Source organism: Sturnira hondurensis, unplaced genomic scaffold (genome assembly GCF_014824575.4).
Source record: "Sturnira hondurensis isolate 20B ecotype Veracruz unplaced genomic scaffold, ASM1482457v3 Scaffold0004136, whole genome shotgun sequence".
Lineage (NCBI taxonomy): Eukaryota > Metazoa > Chordata > Mammalia > Chiroptera > Phyllostomidae > Sturnira > Sturnira hondurensis.
Window position 1 is genome coordinate 31,470,355 of NW_028076767.1, and position 24,419 is coordinate 31,494,773.

The 24,419-nt window shown below is 54.7% G+C and overlaps 1 protein-coding gene across 6 annotated transcripts in view; it reads left to right on the forward strand.

The window, feature by feature from the left end:
• Nucleotides 1-24,419, forward strand: part of LOC118985606 (tyrosine-protein phosphatase non-receptor type substrate 1-like) — a 48,028-nt gene that overhangs the window by 19,191 nt on the left and 4,418 nt on the right. For all 6 annotated transcript variants that reach the window (XM_037044296.1, XM_037044297.1, XM_037044294.1 and 3 more), the window contains exons 3-8: nucleotides 3,284-3,634; nucleotides 10,564-10,884; nucleotides 11,452-11,778; nucleotides 14,293-14,403; nucleotides 17,336-17,360; nucleotides 23,704-23,743. In XM_037044296.1, coding sequence (XP_036900191.1) covers nucleotides 3,284-3,634; nucleotides 10,564-10,884; nucleotides 11,452-11,778; nucleotides 14,293-14,403; nucleotides 17,336-17,360; nucleotides 23,704-23,743 — 1,175 coding nt within the window. The remainder of the gene's footprint in view (nucleotides 1-3,283; nucleotides 3,635-10,563; nucleotides 10,885-11,451; nucleotides 11,779-14,292; nucleotides 14,404-17,335; nucleotides 17,361-23,703; nucleotides 23,744-24,419) is intronic.

Sequence of the window (24,419 nt, forward strand, 5' to 3'; positions counted from 1 at the left end):
TTCAGGCCCCTGGACGGTCGCTCCCAGGAGGGCAGGAGAGAGCAGCAAGTGGTCTTGCCAGTGACGCCAGCATGATGACCCCGGGCCCAGAACCGCAGGAGTGAGTCTTAACAAGCCTGGTGCCCAGAACAGAACCTGCAGAGAAAAAGAAAAAGCAAGCAAGCAGGAAAAGAATTCTCTGCCACAAAAAAACACACACAGGCACAGATTAAAATAATATTTGGCACTTATGTTGCACTGTTAAAATTCTTCAAACGCTTTATAAACACTAGCTAATTAATTAAGCCGCCTAAATCTGGCTGTGGTTGGTGGAGAGAACTTAAAGGCGGGTGGGGGCAGCCCTGCACAGCTCCAGATTTTACTCCCGCCTGCCCGGGTGTGACTGCAGGCCTTGGCACGCCACAGGAATAGCCCTGCTCACGTGTGCACACGCCTGGTTCTGCAGCCTCCTCGCCTGCTCACACCACTCCCCTCACAACCGCTGACTCACAGCCTGCGAGGTGTTATTGATAAAGATAATAATAACTGCCACGCATTACAGACATTGTCTGTGGGCCAGACGCAGTCCCAGGCCCCAGGCTTGCCAGTTGCTGCTCTGTTAACAGACGAGGAAAGAAGGTCGGGGAGGGGGGTTGCCCAGGAGCAAATAAAAGCCCTCCTTCCCTCGTGCATTCATGGATGCGTTCAACATGTTGTTACTGAGGGCCTGGTGTGCCGGACGCCTGCAGACGGGGTTGGAGAGAGACCTCATGGATCCTGCATCTTGTGTGGGGGACATGACCATTCAGGGAAAATCAAGCATACAAATAATGTATCTGTGATCATAGTGGGAACAGAAACTAACGTTTAACCAGCCCCTCAGTGCAGCACCTATGTCCAACTGTGTCATGGTCCAAATGACTGTCATGGGGGCGGGGGTGGCAGATGGCCTCTGTATGGAAGGTGGAGTGGAGACCCAGGGAGGACAGGTGCCAAACGGGCTAAGGGGCAACCCTGCTCCCCCCAGGCCCACTGGGCCAGCCTTTGCTGCCTCCAGGCGGCATTTCCAGTTCGCCCAGTCTCCAGCTGGAATGCAGACCCACGGGGAAAGTTCCTGACTGGATGCTGTTGGCATTGCTGGTGCTGGCCCAGATGTCTCAGGGTCACTGCCAGCTTCTGTTGGCCTCCTCTGTGCGCCTGTCACACACCTGGCCGCCAGCTGCACCCCAAGCCCCTGTGTGCTGTGGACTCTTGTTTCTTCCCTGCAACTTAGAGGCCTGGCTGCCCTCAGGCTACCAGTCTGAGTTACTTGCTCACCTACCATGAGAACGGGACAATCCCTGTCCTGGGAATCGGGGCTGGGACTATAGGCCGGGGGATGAGAGGTCTGACCTGAGGCCCTGCGCTTGCCTCTGGGAGGGGAGATGGAGTCCGTGGGCCTCCCCTCCCTCGGACGCCCTGCCCTGCCAGTGCGGTGGTGCCAGGCCACTGGCTGGCGGGCAAATGCACAAGGTCTCCCTCCTGCTCAGACCATCAGCCGCAGCCCTGTCTGACGTGCAAGGCAGTGGTGGCCTAGTCAGGACAGGACGGCATCACATTGCTGGTGAGGGAGCTCCCAGAGACCAGATGGCCTTTCTCCACCTGTAACGGGCTGCCACCAGTCCGTGTCTCCATCCTTCCATCTTTCTTCTTCTGTCCTCTCCCTACTGTGTCCCTTATTCTCTCTCCCTCTGCCTATCTTTGGAGAAAGAGANCAGCCAGAGCCGGAGCGGGCTGCTCAGACCATCAGCTGCAGCCCTGTCTGACGTGCAAGGCAGTGGTGGCCTAGTCAGGACAGGACGGCATCACATTGCTGGTGAGGGAGCTCCCAGAGACCAGATGGCCTTTCTCCACCTGTAACGGGCTGCCACCAGTCCGTGTCTCCATCCTTCCATCTTTCTTCTTCTGTCCTCTCCCTACTGTGTCCCTCATTCTCTCTCCCTCTGCCTATCTTTGGAGAAAGAGAGAGAACTCTCCCTCCCTTCCCAAGGTCTTTATGATCCATCCCCACCCCCCACCTTCTTCAGAATCGGGTCCCTGGCTGTGACTAGCTCTGAGCGCCTGCAGGGCATCTCACAGCACCTTCGCCCGCCTGTCCCTCTTCCTGGCTGTGTCCTCCCCTCCCCCATCTCCTGTGCCCAGAGTCTGTCTCACGTGCCCAGTTCTCTCCAGTTTGGGGCGCAGGCCTCTCCCTATCACTGACCTCCAGGACTCCTTCCAGCTGCCCAGTCTAGGAGCCCTTGAGGCCTGACCAGGTCCCTCTCCTGTGTGTCCCCAGCACCCAGCAGCCAGCATGGCCTGGCCTGCAGGAGCATCACGTGAGCGAGAGTCGGTGGAAGTGGAGTTTCAGAAACAGGCCCGCCCTCATTTACTCGTTGTATAATGATGGCACCCAGCGTGGTGCTCGGTGACTTAAAACAGAGGACTAGGGGGTGTCCACACGTCTTGTGGATAAGGAAACTGAGACCCCCCCAAACCAATGGAGAAACTAGGTTACATGTACGTAAAAGGTGAGCCGGGTTTCAAACCAGGTCAGGTGGCTTCAAAGACCAGATGTTTCCTTTGGACACTGTCCTGACCCAGGCTTGTTGGTTGGTCCTGGGCCAGGACACATCAAAATGGGGTCCTCTCTGTTTGACAGATGAGGACACTGAGGCTGAGAAGACAGTGAAGGGACCTGCCCACCTCAGGGCGGCACTCACATTCACGTGGTACCTGACAGTATCAAGTGCACTCAGCAGAGTCCCCACCGGATTCTCTCAGTGGCCCCAGTGATGGCCAAGGTCGCACAGTAGTCAGCCCTGTGGCAAAACCCAAGTCCTCCTGCTTCACTGCTCCACAGCCTGCAGGAGCCCCAGCTGCTGGGTCTGGCTTCCTGGGCCAGGTCCAAAACAAACGCTAAACCCACTGGAGCGCCCCTCACACCCACGCAGCCGCCCCCCACCTCTGAGCCTCTGCCCGTTTTCTGTGCCCCTTTCGTCCTGTTGAGTTCAGATTTGAATTCAGAGCCCAGCTCAGACATGACTCTCCCAGAGCGGGCTCGGAAGCTCAGACCCACTCTCTGCCCCATCACTTAACCTCTCTGTGCCTCGGTTCCACCTTTCATAATAGACCCTCACATTACAAGTTCACTGTGAAGGTTACATGTATGGTACATGCCATGGGCTGAGCTCGAGGCCCACTGTTTTTACTAAATATTGACAAAATCTACATGATCACAAATGGATGGGGGAAAAAAAAAACCCTGTTCTGTGTTTCCCTCCAGGAGGCGCAGGTGAGGAGCTGCAGGTGATTCAGCCTGAGAAGTCAGTGGCAGTGGCAGCAGGAGAGACGGCCACTCTGAACTGCACCCTGACCTCCATTCTCCCCGTGGGGCCCGTCATGTGGTTCAGGGGGACAGGGCCAGGCCGGGAGTTAATCTACAGTCAAAAAGGAGACCACTCTTCCCGAGTAACAAGTGTTACAGATGCCACAAAGAAAAACAACACGGACTTTTCCATCCGCATCAGCAACATCACCCCAGCAGACGCCGGTACCTACTACTGTGTGAAGTTCCGCAGAGGGACCCCTGACACGGAGCTCAAGTCTGGAGCAGGCACTCGGCTCACTGTGAGTGGTGAGTACACTGTGGGACCCTCTGTCCCTGGTGTGTGACAAGTCCATGAGAACGACTCTGTTCTTTGAGCAACAACTAGGAATCAGGTGTGGCGGTGGGTGCTTATAGTCGGGGTCTGATTTCACCCCTTCTGCAGATCAGGGAAGTTGAGGCTCAGGGCCCACGGCTGATAAATGGCGGGAAAAGTCTGGAGCCCTCATTTGCGTGGCTCCCCAGCCCTTGCCTTCTCCAAAACCGTCCAACCCTTTGTCTAGGGATGAGGGAGCTGAAGGTCTGAGGGACTTGCCCGTCCTGAGATCAGGCCTCACCCCTGCCCCCTGAGAGCCCCCCCTCAGTGTGGCCGAGCCCCCTCACTCACACTCACTGACACCCCCTGGGAGCCGGGCTCCACTCTGGGTGCTGTGGGAGCTGCAGGGGACTGAGCAGGCAGAGCTCTTCCCCACGGAGCTCTGTTCCCCTCCCTGCAGTTGGGAGAGATCCATGCAGGGCAGGGAGGGGGCGTGTTCCTTTGTTTCCTCCTCAGAAGCATCCCATGAGAAGACCTTCCTAAGGGGCACAGACTCCTGTCCACTCTGCCAGCCCTGCTGGGAGGAGGTGCCAGAGGTTGGGCGCTCACTGTGGGTCTGTCTGATAAACCCCCTTTATTTCAGGGGCCTGGTCACACTGTCACTTAGGCTGTGAGCAGAGTTTTCTCACACTGTCCTTCTCCCTGGGTAGCAGTCCCCATGAGGGTGCCTTCAGGGTCACACCACTGAGGCAGCAAAAATGTCCATCTAGGATTTTCTGCCAGAGACCCAGGATCCTGAATCCTGGAATGTCAGCCCACATCAGCCCTTAGACCATCCAGCCCAACCCCACCTCCCCGATGCACAGATGGGAACTTGAGGCCAACAGGTGGCAGGGGCCTTGCCCACAGTCTGTGGCCAGTGACTGAAGNTGGTTCAGGGGGACAGGGCCAGGCCGGGAGTTAATCTACAGTCAAAAAGGAGAACACTCTCCCCGAGTAACAAATGTTACAGACGCCACAAAGAAAAACAACACGGACTTTTCCATCCGCATCAGCAACATCACCCCAGCAGACGCCGGTACCTACTACTGTGTGAAGTTCCGCAGAGGGAACCCTGACACGGAGCTCAAGTCTGGAGCAGGCACTCGGCTCACTGTGAGTGGTGAGTACACTGTGGGACCCTCTGTCCCTGGTGTGTGACAACAAGTCCATGAGAACGACTCTGTTCTTTGAGCAACAACTAGGAATCAGGTGTGGCGGTGGGTGCTTATAGTCGGGGTCTGATTTCACCCCTTCTGCAGATCAGGGAAGTTGAGGCTCAGGGCCCATGGCTGATAAATGGCGGGAAAAGTCTGGAGCCCTCATTTGCGTGGCTCCCCAGCCCTTGCCTTCTCCAATACCATCCAACCCTTTGTCTAGGGATGAGGGAGCTGAAGGTCTGAGGGACTTGCCCGTCCCGAGATCAGACCTCACCCTTGCCCCCTGAGAGCCCTCCCCTCAGTGTGGCCGACCCCCCTCACTGACACTCACTGACACCCGCTGGGAGCCGGGCTCCGCTCTGGGTGCTGTGGGAGCTGCAGGGGCCTGAGCAGGCAGAGCTCGTCCCCACGGAGCTCCGTTCTCCTCCCTGCAGTTGGGAGAGATCCATGCAGGGCAGGGAGGGGGGCGTGTTCCTTTGTTTCCTCCTCAGAAGCATCCCAGGAGAAGACATTCCTAAGGGGCACAGACTCCTGTCCACTCTGCCAGCCCTGCTGGGAGGAGGTGCCAGAGGTTGGGCGCTCACTGTGGGTCTGTCTGATAAACCCCCTTTATTTCAGGGGCCTGGTCACACTGTCACTTAGGCTGTGAGCAGAGTTTTCTCACACTGTCCTTCTCCCTGGGTAGCAGTCCCCATGAGGGTGCCTTCAGGGTCACACCACTGAGGCAGCAAAAATGTCCATCTAGGATTTTCTGCCAGAGACCCAGGATCCTGAATCCTGGAATGTCAGCCCACATCAGCCCTTAGACCATCCAGCCCAACCCCACCTCCCCGATGCACAGATGGGAACTTGAGGCCAACAGGTGGCAGGGGCCTTGCCCACAGTCTGTGGCCAGTGACTGAAAGAATCATCCCACAGCCCTAGCTGATTCCAGGCCAGCTACTTCTCGCCCCAATTTTGGACGCTCTTTCTATCAAAGAGCCTGGTACATGTAAACACTCGATAAAAGCTCATTAAAACAAACCATGAAACATGGAGCCGGCGTTTCTCCTTTCCATCAGTTTCCCAAAGGTTCAGATGCCCCTCATAATCAGACTCTGAAGCCCAAGATGATTGAAATCCTCTCACAACCCTCAGCCCCATCCCCCCCAATCAAGCATCCACATCAGCACCTAGAGCTGCCCCTTCTTCAACTGCTGCCTCACCCTCCAGCGTATGGAGACAGCATCGTTCACTGACAGTGTGTTGTGGATATAAGTTGGTCCCAACCTCTGGCTACTAGAACAGCGATGCAGGGAGATAACCTTGTCTTTGTGTCATTTGCTCAAGAAGGAGATGCCCCCTGGAAGTGGCATTGCTGGGTCAGAGGGTATGTGCATTTTAATTGCCAAATTCCCTCCTAGACATGGTAGCAATGGAGTCTCCCCATGACCCCTGGACATGGGCAGAGAATGTGACTTTACCTGAATTTCCAGGTATTACAAAAGTTTCCCCGTGGCATGTCCCTTGTCTGGGCCATCACGGGTAGTAAGTGGCTCCATCTGAGATCTGCTGTCTCCTGGCAGGTGCTCGTTCCACTTCCCCGAGCTGCCTGCCCAGAGGACGCCCTGGGAGAGAAAGCAGGGAGGCGGGAGGGGGCAGGACCCATGTCTTCATCTTGGCACTTACCTTAGAACCAGTGCGGTGAGGGAGGGGCCTCTGTTGCCCCTTTGACCGGTGAGGACACTGAGGCTCAGAGAAGGGACCTGACTTCAGCAGGATGAGGAGACAGGACTTGAACCCCGAGCACCCTGACTCACAGCCCCTGCTCTCTGCAGTACACACTGTGCTTGTCAACGTGCAGAAAGCTCCAGCCCTCTCTTTAACATCTTGTGGTGTTCTGTTCTTCAGCATTCGGCATTAAAAAGGAAGTCCTGTGTGGGGACGTGGAAATAGTTTCACAACCCAGATGAGACCGTTGTTCATATGTCCTGTGATGTGCTGACCCTGCTCCTAATGACATGGCTCAGCATACAAAATGGTTCCGGAGGCTTTCCCCCTCTGTTGTGCCGTTTGTCCTTCACTGAGCACCTGCAGGAGTAGCCTGGGGACAGAGGCCTGGATAGAGGACCACTGGGGGTCACTGCACCCCCAGTGACACCATGCATAGCAATCCAGGACCTGCAGACTGAGGATGAGGAGGGGGAAACATTTTCTAAAGGGCACTGGGCCCCAGGAGAGCAAGAGTTCATATCCTAGACCCAGTTGTCTGGAGCCCACGTCTTCTGTTTATTGGTACAGGGTCCCCAGGCCTGGGCACTCAGAGGTGACTGACTCCTCCCTGTAATTGCTTGAAGTCAAGAATCTCAGAGGGAACAGAAGAGGGGGTCAGTGTCAGGCTCCTGCAGGCGGGATGCCTGCCCTATAGATGGACATGAAGCTTGGGGGTCACAGAAGTTTCTGGGACACAGTGCAGGGGAGAAGACAGTCCCTCACCTATTTCCTCACCAGTATAATGGTGATAACCGCGGACGCTAGGAGAGTGGGGAGATCTGAGCACAGAGCACCACCTGCAGAAGTGAGTGGTCCCACCAGCCTTGGCGGGATGCTATGAACATCCAGTGAGCCTTGTGGTCCTGGGCAAGTCTCAGTGTCCCTGGAGTCCTCAGTTTCCCTGTCTGTGCAGGGGTGGTAATCCCAGCTCCCACTCAGGGGTCTGTGAGGCCAGGAGGGGATGTCTAGAAAGCCCCTGATGGGTGGGTCAGGGTGTCACTGAGCGTCAGTGCCCAGTGGGTGAGCGCCTGTGCTGAGCCCCCTGCCTGGGCCCACACCCCAGCTCTGCCACTTCCTGGCCTGTGACCTCTGACACATCGCTCCCCACACTGTGCCTGGTGTCCTCACCTGTCAGTGACAGCACCGACCTCACAGAGCAGCTCCAAGGACTGAGTGAGTGACCACATGCGAAGTGATCCGAGTGCTGCCTGACACATAGTAAATATTCAATGACTGTGGGCTATGACAGCTTGAGGCCATAGGACCTCGGATGGGCCACTTTCCTTTCCAGGCTTCAATATAGTGGGGTTGGAGGTGGGGTTCAGTGCCTTTCAACCTTGACTGCTCACTGGCATCACCTGACTCTATCCTGGGAATCAATTTAATTGCTCAGGTGTGGGCCTGGCAGCTGAATTTTTTTAACTACCCAGAGGCTGCTAGTGCAGAGTCAGGGTGGCGAGGCCTGAGCTAGACGTTCTCTGAGGTCAGAGGAAACCTTGTATTCTTTCCCCTGACAGAGGTGGCTCCCCCTGCTGCTGGGCTGTGAGACAACACCTTTGGGTGGTATGGGTGCTTCAGAATCTCCTGTGCCAAAGACAGCTCCACAGAGGCCCAAGAAAATGAGCCCGAGTGGAGGGGCAGGGACACCCTCCCATGGAGCAGGCCAGGGCTGAGAGTGGCACCCTGCTCTCTCCAGCCTTGAGGATGCACAGCCGGACACCCTGTCCATCTGAGCTCCATGGCTGGGAACGGCTTCCATCTTTAAGCACCTGTGTGTCCGAACAGGCTCTGAAATCCCACGAATACTCACTGTGCAGCCCCAGAGCCCTTCCTGCCCCAACACACCAGCATGTCACTGCTGAAATCTGCTCTCCTTTTTCAAAATGCTTCTGGCTTCTGCAAAGAGCTGATCTGTAGGGAAACTCCTCAGATCTCCTGTGTATTTTGAAAGTTCATCAAACTTGTTTCCTGAAGGGATCATTTTTGTTTAAGGGAGAGAACCATAATTTGGCGTTTCTCTGCTTTCTTCATCTGGGTTTTGCATGGCTGCTGTGGGGAGCATGACTGGAGACTTTTCTTGGTGTTTCCACTATGCTTCCCCCGCCTTCTTACTGCCTAAAGAACAGGTGATTTCAGAACTAGAAAGACAGGTCTTATGCTAACAGTCATAAGTGTTATTTATTAAGCAGCTACTATATGCTGGTCTCTGTGTTTTACATTCATCCTCACTCTCCTCAGCAGGGTGGTGTTTTGATCCACTTCAGACCCTGGGGCTCAAGAACAAAGAACGCAGAGTCTATAATTAACACAAATGCAGTGAGGTGAACTCTGCCCTTTGCTCCCAGTGTGCCCTTGGCCACCCCAGTTCCCCTCTCGGCCTCCTCCCATTAGTGAGTCCACCAGGGCCCGCCTGCAGGGCAGTGGGAGGGTGAGCAGCTGAGGGGCACAGAGGCCTCAGCCCATCCTCAGGAGCCCAAGAGGCTCCTGATCAATGGTAACTGATCCCAGCATCCGTCCCCATAGTGACATTCTGGGCCAGTGTCCATCCCCCCAGGGACATACAGGCTGCTGGTGTTTTTATGACTTGACTTATCCAAGTGCCACCCGCTTACTTATGTCCTCAAAATGTTTGATGAGGTTTAGGAAGCAAGTTAGATATTTATAGATGCAAACACTTGTTAATATTTGCTGTGTGCCTGCTGTTAGAGATGGTATTGGGTAATACTAAGAATTTCAAGACACCCTGCAGAATCTTTCTACAGGAGGATACCACTCTCACTTTGGGTTCTGTGATGTGTGGCTGCTTTCAGGACACACAGAGTCCTGCCTGCTTTGTAGGCCTGTGTCTGTGTCTCTTCTAATTTACTAACAATTAAGAAAATGAGTTAGAGTAGAGCAGGTTGTGGGGTTGGGTCAAAAAGGGGAAGGGATTAAGCAAAAAAAAAATCCCCCCAAAACCTCATAGACACACACACAGTGTGGTGAGGAGCAGAGGGAAAGGGGAGGGGGAGGGAGGAGGGACACGTGGTGATGGAAGGAGCCTTTACTAAAGGTGCTGAACACACAATACAATGTACAGATGATGTATTATAGAATTGCACACCTGACACCTATAGAATTTTACTAACCAATGTCACCCAATAAATAAATTAAATAAAATTATTTATTTATATTTGGCTTTCTCAGCACTCAGTGAACTTTATTTTCAACCCCAAACTGAGAAGACCCCAAATTCAGAAAAACATCCCATCATCCCCTCCCTTTGAAATTCGGGGATTGGCTCAGATTTGTTCTCACTGGGATTATGTGTGGACAGGACGAAAACCATGGAGTAAACTCATAAATACCTGAAGGGAGAGTTCTGGATGTAACTAAGTCTACGTTCAAAATGTGTTTGTGTCTGTTTATTTTTGTGAAGCAGCTTCTGTTTTACTCAAAGCAAAACAGCTTCCATCACCTGATTTAACCCTCCCTGCAGCCTGGGGAGGCGAAGTGCCTGCCGTCCCCTCTCACAGACGGCAGGGATGTGCCCCAGCCCCACCTCTCCTTGGCTGGTAGCCCTGTTCCACTTCATGGGGTCCCGGTCCCCACAGCTTCCCCCACATTTACTCTGTGAACAGCATCTGCGAGGTGGGGGAGGTGTCAGGGAGGCCAGACAGGAGAGTTCATAGGAAGAGGGCGAGCTCTTGGAACTGTTGTTCCCGAGCCCAGACGGGTGGGAGGTCACCTGGGGACGAAGGAAGGTGCACTTTGAACTCGGGCCTGGAGCTGTCCGTTGCCCTGCCCCTCACTCAGAGTTCATCTCTGGGGACCCGAGTGTCCTGCTCTGTAAGATGAGGATGATGACATGCCCTCCCAGCATTGTTAGAGAATGACAAATAATATATGAGAAGGTCTTGACAGTGTCACATGCTTGTCATTGGTGGTGATGGTCACAATCATGTTTATTTTTCATTGTGCTCCTTTTAAAGCCCCACCCTCTCCCCCCGTGGTGTCAGCCCCCGCGGAGAGGGCCATACCTGGGCAGACAGTGAGCTTCACCTGCGAGTCCCACGGCTTCTCCCCCAGGAGCATCAACCTGAAATGGTTCAAAGATGGGAATGAGCTCCCAGCCTCCCAGACCACCGTGAACCCAGAGGGACACAGCCCTTCCTACAGCATCAACAGCACAGCCTCGGTGCGGCTGGCCCGGGGGGATGTCCGCTCCCAGCTCATCTGCCAGGTGGAACATGTCACCCTGAAGGGGGGCCCTCCTCTTCGTGGGACTGTCAGCCTGTCTGAGATCATCCGAGGTAGATGCCCTCACACCCAGCCCGGGCCCACACCTGGCTCCTACCCTCCAAGCCTGTGCCTCCCCCTGCCATTTGCTCCAACTTAATTTCCCTGGAATCTAATTCCTGACAGTCCTTCCCATCACCAGCACCTGGAGGTGCCTGTCACTCACCACTGTTTAATGGCAGTGACCAGGGGAACGCCTACCACTCTACTTGGTAGTTTCATCTGCTTTACCAAGAGCAACTCCAATAATGGCACCTACCGTAAACCAGGCCACAATGCGCTTGGTGGTTTCATTTATTTTGCTCCAGTGATTATGTTCTGACTGCATGCCAGGGCTGTGCTTGGTGATTTCACTCCTATTACCCTGATAGCACCTCCCAGTTCTGGAGCACCTACTGTGTGCAGGGTGCTGTGCTTAGTGATTTCTTTCACATGCAAAGCAAGCCCTGTGTTCTGAGCACCTGCTGCCTAGTTAGCACTGTCCTGAATGCCCCCTTGCTGTGGTGGGGGAGCGACGTTATGGGGATCCTCTGTGATCTGTGTGTCCATGAGGTCAGAGCCTCTGCCCTGTGCTGTTTCAGTTCCGCCCACCTTGGAGGTTAGACACGCCGTGTCAGAGAACCAGGTGAACGTCACCTGCCAGGTGAAGAACTTCTACCCCCAGCGCCTACAGCTGATCTGGCTGAAGAACGGAAACATGTCCCGAATAGAAACACCCTTAACTGGAGTAGAGAACAAGGATGGGACCTTCACCTCGGGGAGCTGGATCCTGGTGAACTCATCTGCCCGCGGGGAGACCCTGGTGCTCACCTGTCTGGTGCAGCATGACGGGCAGCCGGCCGTCAGCAGGAACCTCACCCTGGAGGCCCCCACTAACCCGAAGGACCAGAGCACAGATGGACCCTTTGGTGAGGCCTCCACTCCAACTGACCAGCTCTGTTTAAATTTTATCATTTTTGATGTTATAAGTATTCATTCATGCTTACTATAGAACAATCTAGAAGTCTATAAAGAGAAAGTAGAATTTTGAAGTGAGCTCCCCTCCCGCAAACCCCGGTCAGCACTGGTAGGAATTTGGTACATGTCTTCATGGATCTTTTGACATCAGTGTACGTTAAGGAAAGAGGGTGGGACAGAGGGAGCCCATCCTGTTCCCTGCTCTCCTGCTGTCTTCCCCCAGCAGTCACTGAGCTCATGGAGTTCACCTCCACCTTGGCCCCGCCCCGCCCCCCTTGCTCTCTCACCTCCCTGGTCTCCCTGGCTGCCCTTGTGAACCTGCCCTGCAGGGAGTGGGCGGGGCTTCAGGGTGTGTGTGGGGTTTTCCCAGGTATAATCCCCGGCTACGATCAGTGTCTTTGTACGTATTCTGTCGCGTGTGCAGCTGTCTCTGCAGGACAGTTTTCCAAAGCGTGTTTCTAGGACAAAGTGCATGCTCGTGGAGGTGATGGTGAAGGGCCTCTTGTGGGGAAGCACAGGGTATCAGGGTGTCACTTTCTCAGCTCCCTCCAGTGTGCTGTCATGTGCCTCTCTTTCTTCAAATGGCAGTGCCCGGTTGGCATTTTGGTGCCACTGTGGAAGGTTCTGTCACCTGTTGTGAGCATGGCTATGCCTTCTCCATAGAAGACCCTTTGAGTGGATTATGGATTAGGACAAAGGCCATTTCTTTCCTCCATGCAGCCTTCAAGGGAACAGNGCTCCCCTCCCGCAAACCCCGGTCAGCACTGGTAGGAGTTTGGTACATGTCTTCATGGATCTTTTGACATCAGTGTACGTTAAGGAAAGAGGGTGGGACAGAGGGAGCCCATCCTGTTCCCTGCCCTCCTGCTGTCTTCCCCCAGCAGTCACTGAGCTCAGGGAGCTCACCCTCCACCTTGGCCCCGCCCCCCCCCCCCCCTTGCTCTCTCACCTCCCTGGTCTCCCTGGCTGCCCTAGTGAACCGGCCCCCGCAGGGAGTGGGCGGGGCTTCAGGGTGTGTGTGGGGTTTTCCCAGGTATAATCCCCAGCTGCGATCAGTGTCTTTGTACGTATTCTGTCGCGTGTGCAGCTGTCTCTGCAGGACAGTTTTCCAAAGCGTGTTTCTAGGACAAAGTGCATGCTCATGGAGGTGATGGTGAAGGGCCTCTTGTGGGGAAGCACAGGGTGTCAGGGTGTCACTTTCTCAGCCCCCTCCAGTGTGCTGTCATGTGCCTCTCTTTCTTCAAATGGCAGTGCCCGGTTGGCATTTTGGTGCCACTGTGGAAGGTTCTGTCACCTGTTGTGAACATGGCTATGCCTTCTCGATCGCAGACCCTTTGAGTGGATTATGGATTAGGACAAAGGCCATTTCTTTCCTCCATGCAGCCCTCAAGGGAACAGGGAGTTCTAAAGGAATTCTGTGACCCTGTCAAGGTGTCCCTTTGATGTCACTGAGGCCTGGCTTTCATAGGGCGAGCACTGAACTAGGACACAGGATGTGCGGATGAACCTCTGGCTCTGTCACAGACCTGCTGGTGACCGTGGACAAGTCAGTGCCTCTCTGAGGGGCCCTCTGCTTACACATGGCTGCGCTGAAGGAGAGGAGCTCTGTGACCCTAACTATGAGTCTCAGCTGCTGGGAACCATGGCAACGTGGCTTCAGGCCCTGGCACACGGCCTGGCACACAGTAGGCATTCAGGAAGTAATACTTTCAGAAAGGATGAGATTGTTGGCTGTTTGGTCAGTCACTGAGTTATCCCCAGAGCTATCCGATGTAGTGAAGGTTATTTTCGGCCTCAGGGACCCAGGAGGAAACCTGAGTGTGGAGGTCTAAGTGACTTACTCAAGGCCACACAACAAGGGACGCTGATCTAAGCCCACGTGTCTGCAGCTCGGCCCGGCCTCAATGGCCTGCTGTGCTCCAGGGTGGGGGTCCCCTCCGTGGGCCATGCACCCAGCTAAGGCCTTGCCTTGGTTTCAAGAGTCCTGGGGTCAGAGCCCCTTCACCCAGGTCCGGGGGCTCGAGTCCGTGGACAGAGGTCTCCAGAGCCCACTAGTCACCTGCATGTCTGCCCCTCCTCACTGTCCCCGTTGTGACTCTGAGTTCCGGAAGGACCCGTGTCACCACGTGGCCACCCTGGTTCACTCAGATGAGGGAACGCGTGTCTCTGTCCCTCAGGAGTGCTGTCCGTGCCCACGTCCTGCAGCCCGGTCTCCACTCTGGCTTCAGCACCAGACAGTTTCCCTCCTGGCGCCTCGGCGTGGTTCATGTGCTGCCACGGTTCACCCTCGTGGGGACCTGTGTGCAGAACCGTGAATGTGCCCAGGGGGCTCAGAACATCCGAGAAGACCCAGCCAGGTGTTCTTAGTTAATGATGCCCACCTAGTGGTAAACAGAGGCACTGGGTAGTGACTTTCTTTGTTTGTAATTTGCATATGTAAAGTCTCTATTCTGTCCTGTCCATAGACAAAGGCCCCAACTTGAATAATATCTTCATCGTGGTGGGCGTGGTGTGTGCCTTGCTGGTGGCCCTGCTGATCGCTGCCCTCTACCTCCTGCGAATCCGACAGAAGAAAGGTGAGTGGATTCCCTGCTTCCTCCCCCAAAGTTTGCCCCAGGCTGTCCTTGCCAGGGGCAGAGGCCACAGGGGTGCTTCGGGCTCCACATAGCTCAGGCCGGAAGGCTGTCCAGTCACTGGCAGTCATGAGAAAGGAGCCCAGAGGCGGCAGTGCCCTGGCTGGTGGGACAGCTACACCAGGTTGCAACCTGGGTGGTCCCTCTGGAGCTTCCCCCCATGGGAGCAAGATGGCCACCTCCGCCTCAGGCCTCACCTCTGCTGTCGAGGTGGGAAACAGGGAGCTTCCAGGGCAGCAAGAGAAGGTCCCAGGGAGAAATAATATTCCCAGGAACTCCTGCAAACTTTTGCTGTCCACTTTTTTACCTGTCCAGGCTTCATGCCCCGCCCCCAGGCAGGATGCTGGAAGGGGGCAAGGGTGCTCCCGCCGCCCACCTGCATGGCTGTTGGAAGGATGCAGTGGGCGACTAAATGGCAAAGGTTAGGACAGGAGCTGGCCAACAGCGAGTGATCGGCAAATGTTAGCTCCTGTCGTCAGCATTGTATGTGAGGTGGGGAACATGAGCTGCCTCCCTGGAAAACTCCCCTGACAGTGGCAGGAGGTCACAAGTTCAAGTCCAGGACATCGTGCCCTGTGTGTGTGCACGTGTGTGGTGTGTAGTTGTGTAGTTCTCACTGTGGCGAAGCCTCTGACTTTGGAGTCAGACAAACCAGTGTTGTTATAGGTACTGAACAATTGATTTGGCCCCCACAAGCCTCAGTTTCCTCGCCTGTAAAATGGTGCAGCAGTACGTGTGTTGAAGGGTAGTTACAAAACCAGTGGAGCTCATGGGAAATAACAGCTCTGATGCATTCTCACGCCTCAGAAAATGCAAGTTTTCTTTCTTACTTTCGAAGGAAACAATTTTAAGCCAGTGTGTCTGAAACTTATTTGACTACAAGTGATAGAAATACATTTCATGTGTCAACCCGACACATACACACCCCAGGAGATAAAATTAGAACTCTGATATTTTCCTTTTTGTCATCTTCTATACTAAGTTCTCTTAAAAATGCTGGCAGTGAACTACCACGTGCCACAGCCTGCAGAGTGTGAGGTGCTGTCCTTAGCTGCCTGTCTGTGCCAGCCCCCAGGCTGGGCTGGAGGGGGCATGCGGTACATCAGCCCCACATCTCCTCTGCACCCCGCTCCCCCAGGGTGCCCCTCCCTCCTGAGCTGGCTGGAAGGATGCTGGCCGGGCCTCTAGCCACCCGTCCAGGAGGGCTAGAGTCAGGCCCTGGGTCTCTGGAAGCTGGAAGAACTTTTGCAAGTGATCTACCCAGTATTTCCCTGAAGTTCCTGGAGAGCCCCACACAGAGGGGACTCCTCGCCCACCAAGGGTGACAAGCCAGCCCATTGGATGGAGTGTTCACAGTGGCTGTTAGTGAAATCCTGCCCCTTGTCTGTGGCCTCATCCCTGGATACCATGTCACTCCCCACATATGTGAGCTCATTCCTAGGGGCTTAGCCACCAGTGGCCAGGTGTTCCAGGGGAGGTGTGGGGCCTTGGAGAGCTGCAGACATGGGTGTGGACCACCCAGCACCCCCAGGGGTGGGTCTATATGTGTGCAGAGCCCCAGTCTCAAACATGGGCTCCAGGGACAGTGGCAGACAGCACTCACTCAGCCCCTCTGACGTGTCAGGCACTGTTCTCCCTGCAGCCTTCTGTATTAGTAACCCCATTTGACAGGTGAGCAAACTGAGGCAGAGGAAAGTTGCAGTCATGAGAAAGGAGCCCAGAGGCGGCAGTGCCCTGGCTGGTGGCTCAGGGCCTCATACTTGATACATGGTGGGGTCAGGGTTCAAATCTTGGCAGTGGGTCTTCAGGCACTTCCACCTTCATGACATGCCCTCTTCTCTCTCCTTGGTCCCTGGAAGGGCCCACCCATCTCTCTACCTCAATGCACTGAAATATCTTCATTTTAGTTCTACCAGTTCCCAGCTGTGTGGACGGTAAGGAGTCACCCAATGTCTTTAGTGCGGAATGGGGGTGATCAGTCTTTGAACCCCCTGACATATCTCGCGTCCCAGCACTTTGCCACCCTCATTCTCCATTGAGATGTTAGATGCTGAGCTATGGACCTTCCCAACTGGTTACCTGCTCACCTAGAAATCCACACACCTGCCCAGCACCAAGCATTAGCCTAGCGGCGAGGAGTTCTGCACCGTGGCAGCCTCCAACCTGCTCACATGAGGTGCAGAGCACATCTGAGTGTGCGTATTGCTTTTTAATTACAATTTTGCAGTGAAATTCGAGTCAAGTGGTGGCAGAACCCCAGCGGCTTCTCTGCGGGATGCCCCATATCACAGGTTTAAAAATCTCTGCACCAGATGGATCCCTTCTTTGTGCCCAAGATCCTTTTTGGGAAAGTGGTGACATGAAAATAAATGGGTGTCCAGCCCAGTCCTGTGAGTGAGAGGACTGAAATCCAGGCTCAGAGGGGAAAAATGACCCGCCTGGGGTCACACAGCGAGCTAGGGGGTGGCAGCAGTGGGACTCACGCCTGCTCCCCAGGTCACACACACACACACAGTCACACACACACACACACACACACACACACACACACACACACACACCCGCACTAGAGTCTGTCCTCCAGCACAGAAAGGCCATGACTGGGCCCCAGACTGACACAGGGCCTCAGGGGAGGAGTGTGCGGACACCCAAGACCAGAGCTAGGGCAGGGCTGGGGCCCCTCCCAGGCTGAAGGCTGCTTGGGGATCTGACCCTTGGCAACTCCCAGAGGTGAGAAAGCAGGAAGGGCCAGGTTTCAACAATTCCTACCAATGTCACTGGAGGCAAACCTTTGCCCACCCGACCCCTGCAAAGTTGCATAAGAAAAGTGAATGTCCAGGGTAAGTAACTGGCTTTTGTTTCTTTTCTCTTTCAGCTAAGGGCTCCACTTCTTCTACAAGGTAAGTGCCTCCCGGGCTGGGCTGCTTTTGCCATTGTTATTTAGCCGTTAGACAGCCCCAGAGCTGAAAAGCGGAATCCACCGTGAGCGTGACCCCCACACCTGGGCCAGATGACCTTTCTGTGGCTTCCCTTTGTGAGCGCCTCATGCCAGGCCCGTTTTTAATTACTGTCTCCGATGAGGGGATTTGAGGGGATTTCCGTGCCCAGAAGCACCGAGTTCTTGCCCGCTGTCCACAGACAGCGAGACTCATGAAATCCTGTCCGGATGGTGGCAGAAGCCTCCTGCACACACGGCCCTTAGATCCAAGTTGTACACTTTGCCCTTCCTTCATTCATTAAATATTTGCTGAGTGCCTTGGCATGGGTGGCCCTGGGGACGCCGGGTGGGGAGGACAGAAAGCATCTGTGCCCTCCTGAAGCTCGTGCCCTGGTCAGAGGCTAAAGCAATGACATTATGTCACAGATGGTGCCTTGGTCTGTTGCTTCATATTTTCAGTGATTTTTACTGAGTCCCTATTGTGTGCCAGCTCTGTTCTGGGTGCCGGGGATACAGCAGTGACAGAAAGCAGCCCGGACCTCAGTGGGATTCAGACACCCGTGGGAGAAGCAGCAGCGAGGGTGGAGGCAACCTGATGCCTCCCGTCGCGTCAGGTGGTGACGGACCAGAGCAAAGGGGTGGAGATTCATGGCGGGGCCTCCGGAGCATGAGCAGGCTGGGGAGCTAGGCGGCCGTGAAGCAGAGGGAGGTGCAGGCAGGAGAGCAGGCGTGGCCGAGGCCCCCAGTGAGATGGGCCAGGAGGCCTGTGTGGCTTCCACAGAAGGGCCGAGAGGAAGGCCAGGAGGTGCCTGTCCCCGGGCTCTTCGCTGAAGCCCGTGCCGCCGGATGTGTACTCATCAAGACGTGTCGGCTTTTGAGAGGCCCCCGATGTTCAGCTCAGCAGAATAGAAGCAGCACCCCGCAACCTACTACAGAGATGCACCTGCTTGGAAATATGTGAACATCTGTAAAGCAGTAAATAAAAACCACAAACAGCTTCATGTTGGTTTAGGTCAGGTTTTGCCACCAGTGGATTTTGCAGATTTTCGACCTTTTGCAGCCTTTGTGGGTCTCGGAATTACAGAGCAGGATCTGAGGGTCTGCAGCGGCGGCCAGTGGTCTAGGGTCTGTAGCCGCCAGGACCTCAGGCTTTACTCCCAGGGGGATGAGGAGCCATGGGAGGGAGACGATCTGACTTTTGTTTTAGAAGTGTCACCCTGAGTGTCGTGTGGGGACCCGGCTACAGGGGGTGAGGGTGGACGCAGAGAGGCCAGGGAGGCGGTGTCGGCAGTGGTCTGAGCAGGTGATGGTGGCCTCAGCCTGGGTGGTGGGATGGGCTGAGAAATGGTCAGATTCTGGATCTTTTTTGGAGGTGTAGCTAAGAGAACTAGCTGATGGATTGGATGCAGAGTCCAGGAAAATGCCAGGGGAGGGCGGGGGAGCAGTGCTGTGTGTGCACACCAAGCACACCCTTTTGCAAGTGGAAGACTTGGCTTCCATCCTTTGTCTAAAAACCTTCGGCAGCTCTCATGGCCCTCGAGATAGTCCAGATGTCCTACTGAGGCCCTCAACCCCTTGCGGTCTGGCTCCTGCTGACACGGTGTCACTCCTGGCCGCTCAGTGTTCACGTCCTGTGGCTCAGCCACCCTGTGCTCCTGTCACTTCCTCCCTCATTCCTCCCTCCCCTCCTAGTCCCAAGCGCTGGCCTCTCTCTGAGACGTGCTCCCTCACTCCTGCTCACTCACCACCCAGGGTCTCCACAACTCCAGGGGCCAGCAGTCACAGTGGGCTCTGTGAACAGCGCCCCCTGGAGTTGTGCAACACGGAAGCTAGAGTGGGCACCCCTCCTCTCACCTGGTTACCTCCTGCTCCTCCTCTGGGCTCCTCTGGGCATTATCTCCTCCAGGATCGGGGAGCCCCTCATGTGAACTCTCCTGGTGCCCCCCTGCTTCACATCCTGGTGTGTTCCCTGCACTTATCCCCAGATCGGAGCCCACCCCTCCTGAGGGCAGGATCATGCCCCTCACGTTCACTGCTAAGAGCTCCTGAACGTGGCACTGGGCGTGAAATGCAGTAGGTGCCCCGTGAAGGGTTGTTAAATGAACGAGTGAATGAACGAACGAAGGCCATCCCAAACCACCGCACAATATCCCCCTCCTCCTCCTCTGAACCCCTGAAACCCCCTCTCAGTGGCCTCACGGCCCCAGATGTGAAAGTATCTCTCTTTTTTGTTTCATTTTTATTATTGTCATTAGTTTTGATTTGCCCTATCTCCCCAATTAGACAATTAAGTTCTGGAAGAAAAGGGCAGTGTCAATAATAATAATGATGATAACAGCATCGGCAGCTAACATTTATTGAGTGCTCACTGGTCCCAGGAACCCATCCATGCCTTTGCCTATATAAGCCCGAAGGTGATTTTAATTATCGCAAAAACCCTATGATTTACTATTATCCTAATTTAATTGAGCATTGGTTCTCAGGCTGGAGTGCACAGCAGAATCCTCTGGAGGGCTCGTTAAAACAGATATCCAGGCCCCACCCCCGGAGTTTCTGATGCAGAATTTGTATCTCTAACAAGTTCTCAGGTGGTGCTCACGCCACTGTTCCTGAGCCAGATGTGGAGACCCCCATTCCAGGTTTCTGTTGCCCCTGTGTGTGGTTGCGGAAACTGAGGCTCAGAGGAGTCTGGTTTCCCCGTGTCCCACAGTCAGTGAGTGCGGGCGCTTGACTCCCTCCCGGTCTCTCTGACACTGAGGCTGACGCTCTTTATCTGCGCCCTGCCTCCCGCCGCCTATTTCTCCTTCCCCAGAGAAGCTAGCCATTTTCCGCCTGTTTTGTATTTTTCCAGTGTGAGCCTACACAGGGAGCCGGCCGATCGCTTGCTCCCTTTCATCTCTCTAAACCAAAGTGATAGCTCGCAAGCGGTAATGGTGGTTTCCCATGTAGCGGCCGCTTCCGCTGGGCTGGCTGGGATCAGACGCTTTTTAGAGGAGGTTGGCATGGGTAGCACTGAGCACCGCAGGGACAGTGCCAAGGGGGATACCGCCGCTTTGAGCTCAAAGGGCCCTGCAGGGTGCAGAGCTGGTGCAGGAATTGGCTGTGTGCAACTCCCTAGGTTAGGCATGCACACGCAGAACACTGTCTGCCATCTCCCCCAGCTCAGACGGCAGCGGAACGTTCCTGCTCCCTCAATTGGGCACTGGGGTGCATTTGGCCGGCCGTTTCCTCACTTGTCAGACATTCTCTGCATTTATCCTCGGAATATTTAGGGCTTCCCCGATACTTTCATTTATTCATTTGACGGAGCCCAGCTCAGTGCCAGGCCTTGAGCTGGGGGATTGCAAAAGGGAGCAGAAAAAGATGCTAGCCCTGATCTCATGGCACTTCTGATCCAATGGGAGAGACGGTCATTCGTTCATTCATTCATTCATCCCTCAAATATTTACAGCTTGCTGATGAGGTGCCAGCCCATAACAAGGTGTCAGGGCTCCAGTGAAATAGACAGGCCTAGTCCTTGCCCCCATGGAGACCACGGTCCACTGGGAGGCAGGTGACCACATGAGCCAGGAGGTTAATACACAGTGTGATGCGGGTGTCAACAAAATCAAGTAAAGCTGGGCACAGAGCTGAGCAGGAGGTGGGGCATGGTGGGTGATCAGGGAAGGCTTCCCTAAGGAGGTGACCTTTAGAAGATAGCTGAAGGACGAGAAGACACCAGTCACAGGGATAGCTGGGGCAATAGTGACCAGTGGACCAGGCAGAGGGAACAGCCAGTGCCAAGGCCTCGAGGCAGGAGCAGGTGGGAGTGTTCATGAATGTGGAGGAAGCCAGGGCAGCTGGAGTGCAGTGAGCCAGAGGGGGAGAGGTGGGAGACTAGGGGCAGGCCATGTGGCCCTCTCCCCTCAGGATACGTAGACGACTTCACTGTGTGGGGAAGGGGCCAAGTGTTTTGAGAGGCGAAATGATATGACATCACTCATGCGTTTTTCACGTGGAGAACGGTATGCAGAGGGGTGGGAAGAGAAGCCAGAACACAGGGAGCAGGCTCCTCAGGAATCTGGGGAGCTGGGACAGTGGAGGTGACGGGGTGGTTGGGTTCCATGTGTATTTGGGGCGGAGTCAACGAGCCTTGTGGTGGATTGGACGTGGGTTGTGAAGGAGGAGAGAGGAGACTCGGGTGGCGCCCACTTCTTTAGCCCGAGCACAGGGATGAGTAATCAGGACAGGAGAGACCAGAGAAGAGACAGGCACGAAACGAGGGCTAGTTCCAATCCGAGACGTCGCTCTGAAACGAAGGAACCCAGTGTTCCGAGGAAGGAGGTGGGGTTCAGTGAAGGCTTCCTGGAGAAAGGGCTTTTTGAAACAGGCTCTGGGCAAAGAGGAGTGAACTAGATGAAGAGGCAAGTGTGCAAAGGCCCTGGGGTGGTCGGGCTGACATTCCTCCCAAGGCGCTCTTGAGCACTCACTGAGCACCCAGATGGGAAGGAAGCAAGGTGGGCAGACAGACAGACCCACGAACCAGATGGGAAAACATATACAGAGCTTTGAAATGGTCCCAGAAGTTCAGCCCAGTGAGCCCATCCCTGCCAGAGAGGCCTCCCCGAGGACATGACGCCTAGTTGAGTCTCGAATGGCACACAGGTTAACCAAGAGAAAGAGTCGTCAATAGGGTCACTCAGGCTGTTGTTGATGCATAAAGTGTGTCACATGAAGTAGTCCCCTCGAGATAGTCAGTGGGTGGAGTCCTGGCCGGTGTGGCTCAGTTGGTTGGAGCATCGCCCTGTAAACCAAAAGGTCGTGGGTTTGATTCCCAGATTCCTAGATGTGTCAGGGTACACACTTAGGTTGTGGGTTCAGCCCCCAGTTGAGGTGCGTGCAAGAAGCAACCGATCAATGTTTCTCACATCAATGTTTCTCTGCCTTTCTTTCTCTCTCCCTTCCCCACTAAGCATGTCCTCAGGTGAGGATTGAAAAAGAAAGAAAGAAAAAGAAATATTTGATGAGTGGATAAGTGGGGAAATGAGGACAGGGCATGAATGGTCTGGGGGTGTGGGCGGTCAGTAGGGGCCAGACCACATGGGGCTTATGAGCAGGATGCTGAGTTGGACTTGAACCTGAGGCACTGGGAGCCCCAGAAGGATTGGAAGCAGGTGGGATGTGGATAGATCTGCGTGATCCTCGTTCCAGATGGTGTCCCTGCTCCTAGAGGGTCGTTCCTGCGGCCACGTCGGGCCCATCGTGCCCCAGAACTGCCTTCTGAGCCGGGCACTCATGCCAAACCCATTCAAATGGATTTGAATAGGAATCCGCTGCCAAGCCCATTGCTCACTTCTGGCATTATCCAGCTAACGTCCCCAGAGTTGCAGCAAATTTCTCTAAAGGATTTGTACAGTCCTTGCAGAACCAGAGGCTCTGCTTTGCTCACCACCTTGATTACGACCCTGCAGTGAACCCGGCCATGGCCTTCAATTACAGAATCTAGTGCATGAATGGCTGCTTTGATTAACCAGGACACTTGCTCCTTCCCTCTTCTTTTTTTAATGAAAACACCTGGATGTGTACACTGTGGAACAGTTGGAGAGCACAGGAAACGAAAAGGAAGGAAAAATACCACCCAAAGATCACTGCTGTTAGCATTTTACTGTTTCCTTTCAGCGTTGTCCACACATTTTTCATAATTGAGATCACTCCACTGAGAGCTTTGTTTTTTCACTTATCTTTGAATGTAATCACTTGTCATAAAAAAGGAACCTCTTCATAAACCTTGTAAACCTTTATCTACCAGTCTATCCCAATTTCCTTAACCGCTCCCAACTGGCAGAGCTGTGAGATAGAGACCACCCTCCCACCCCACCATGCACCAGCCCCTCTGTGCATGAAGCTCTTTCTCTATTTTGAATCCCGCCCCCTCAATGCAATTGTGAGTCTCAAGATGAGGACTCCTTCCAGCTCTTGACTTGGCTGACCCAGCTGCTTCCCGGAAGGGCCCTGCCGCTTTGCCTCTCCCGCCAGCAATGCACAAAAGTGTCAGTTTCACCGTATCTTTCCTGGAACCAAATATTGGAATTTCTAAAGATCCCTGCCGATCGAGTGGCTAAAAAATTTGGCAGTCTGTTGCTTAAAATTCCCTTATTGTGAGACGGGCCCATTTGTCCGGACATTTGCTGAGCGGTGGTTATTTCTGTGGTGAAACGCTCATCCTCGTCCTCCACCCAAATAGGAAGTGGGACCTCCGTGTTATTCTTATCAATTTACATGAGCACTTGAGACAGGCAGGGTATTTTTATCTCTTTCCTTTTTAGGCTGCACGAGCCCGAGAAGAACGCCAGAGAAACAACCCAGGTACAGTCCTCGGCGAGGTGCCCTTCCTGGGAAACTTGGTGTGATTTTCTTACACCAGCTGGAGTTGCAGATTCTGTTCTAAATTAAGACTCCTTTCCCAGGGTGGGAGGGTGCGGAGGGTGGAGGATCTTTACATCCCTCGTTTTCCCCTTGTTCTCTGCACATTCTCTCCCTCTTCTCCAGCCCAGGAAGTCTGTCTCCACCTCCTTGACTCATTGCCATCCATCGCACAACTCCAGGGGGCGCCCTTCACAGTGTTTTATGTAAATGGAGTCAGGCTGCCGCCTTTCTTCCTGTGGATGGTGTGCTCCTGCCTGCATGTGTGTGGCCAGGCCTGTCCCTCCACCAGCAGCACCCTGCCCAGCTCCCCCCTCCCCCCTCCTGGGGCCCCTTCTGCAGAGTGACACACCGAACTGCCAGTCCCTCTCTCTGACAGAGAGACCTTGTGTCTTTAATTACCTTCTTCGAGGACATGCTCCCTCCAGCTGGCAACATCTCCGCGCCATTGCTGAGGAGATTTCACAGGCCGGGTGGCTGGCTCGTTTCCGAGAAGCCTCGCCTCGCTCCGCACCGGCTGACGCTGTCAGGCCTCGGAGGCAGAGGGCTCCCCTGCGTCTTGTAACAAGACAGGCGCTGCCCCGGACCTGGAACGAACGAATGCCAGCTGTCCTTGACA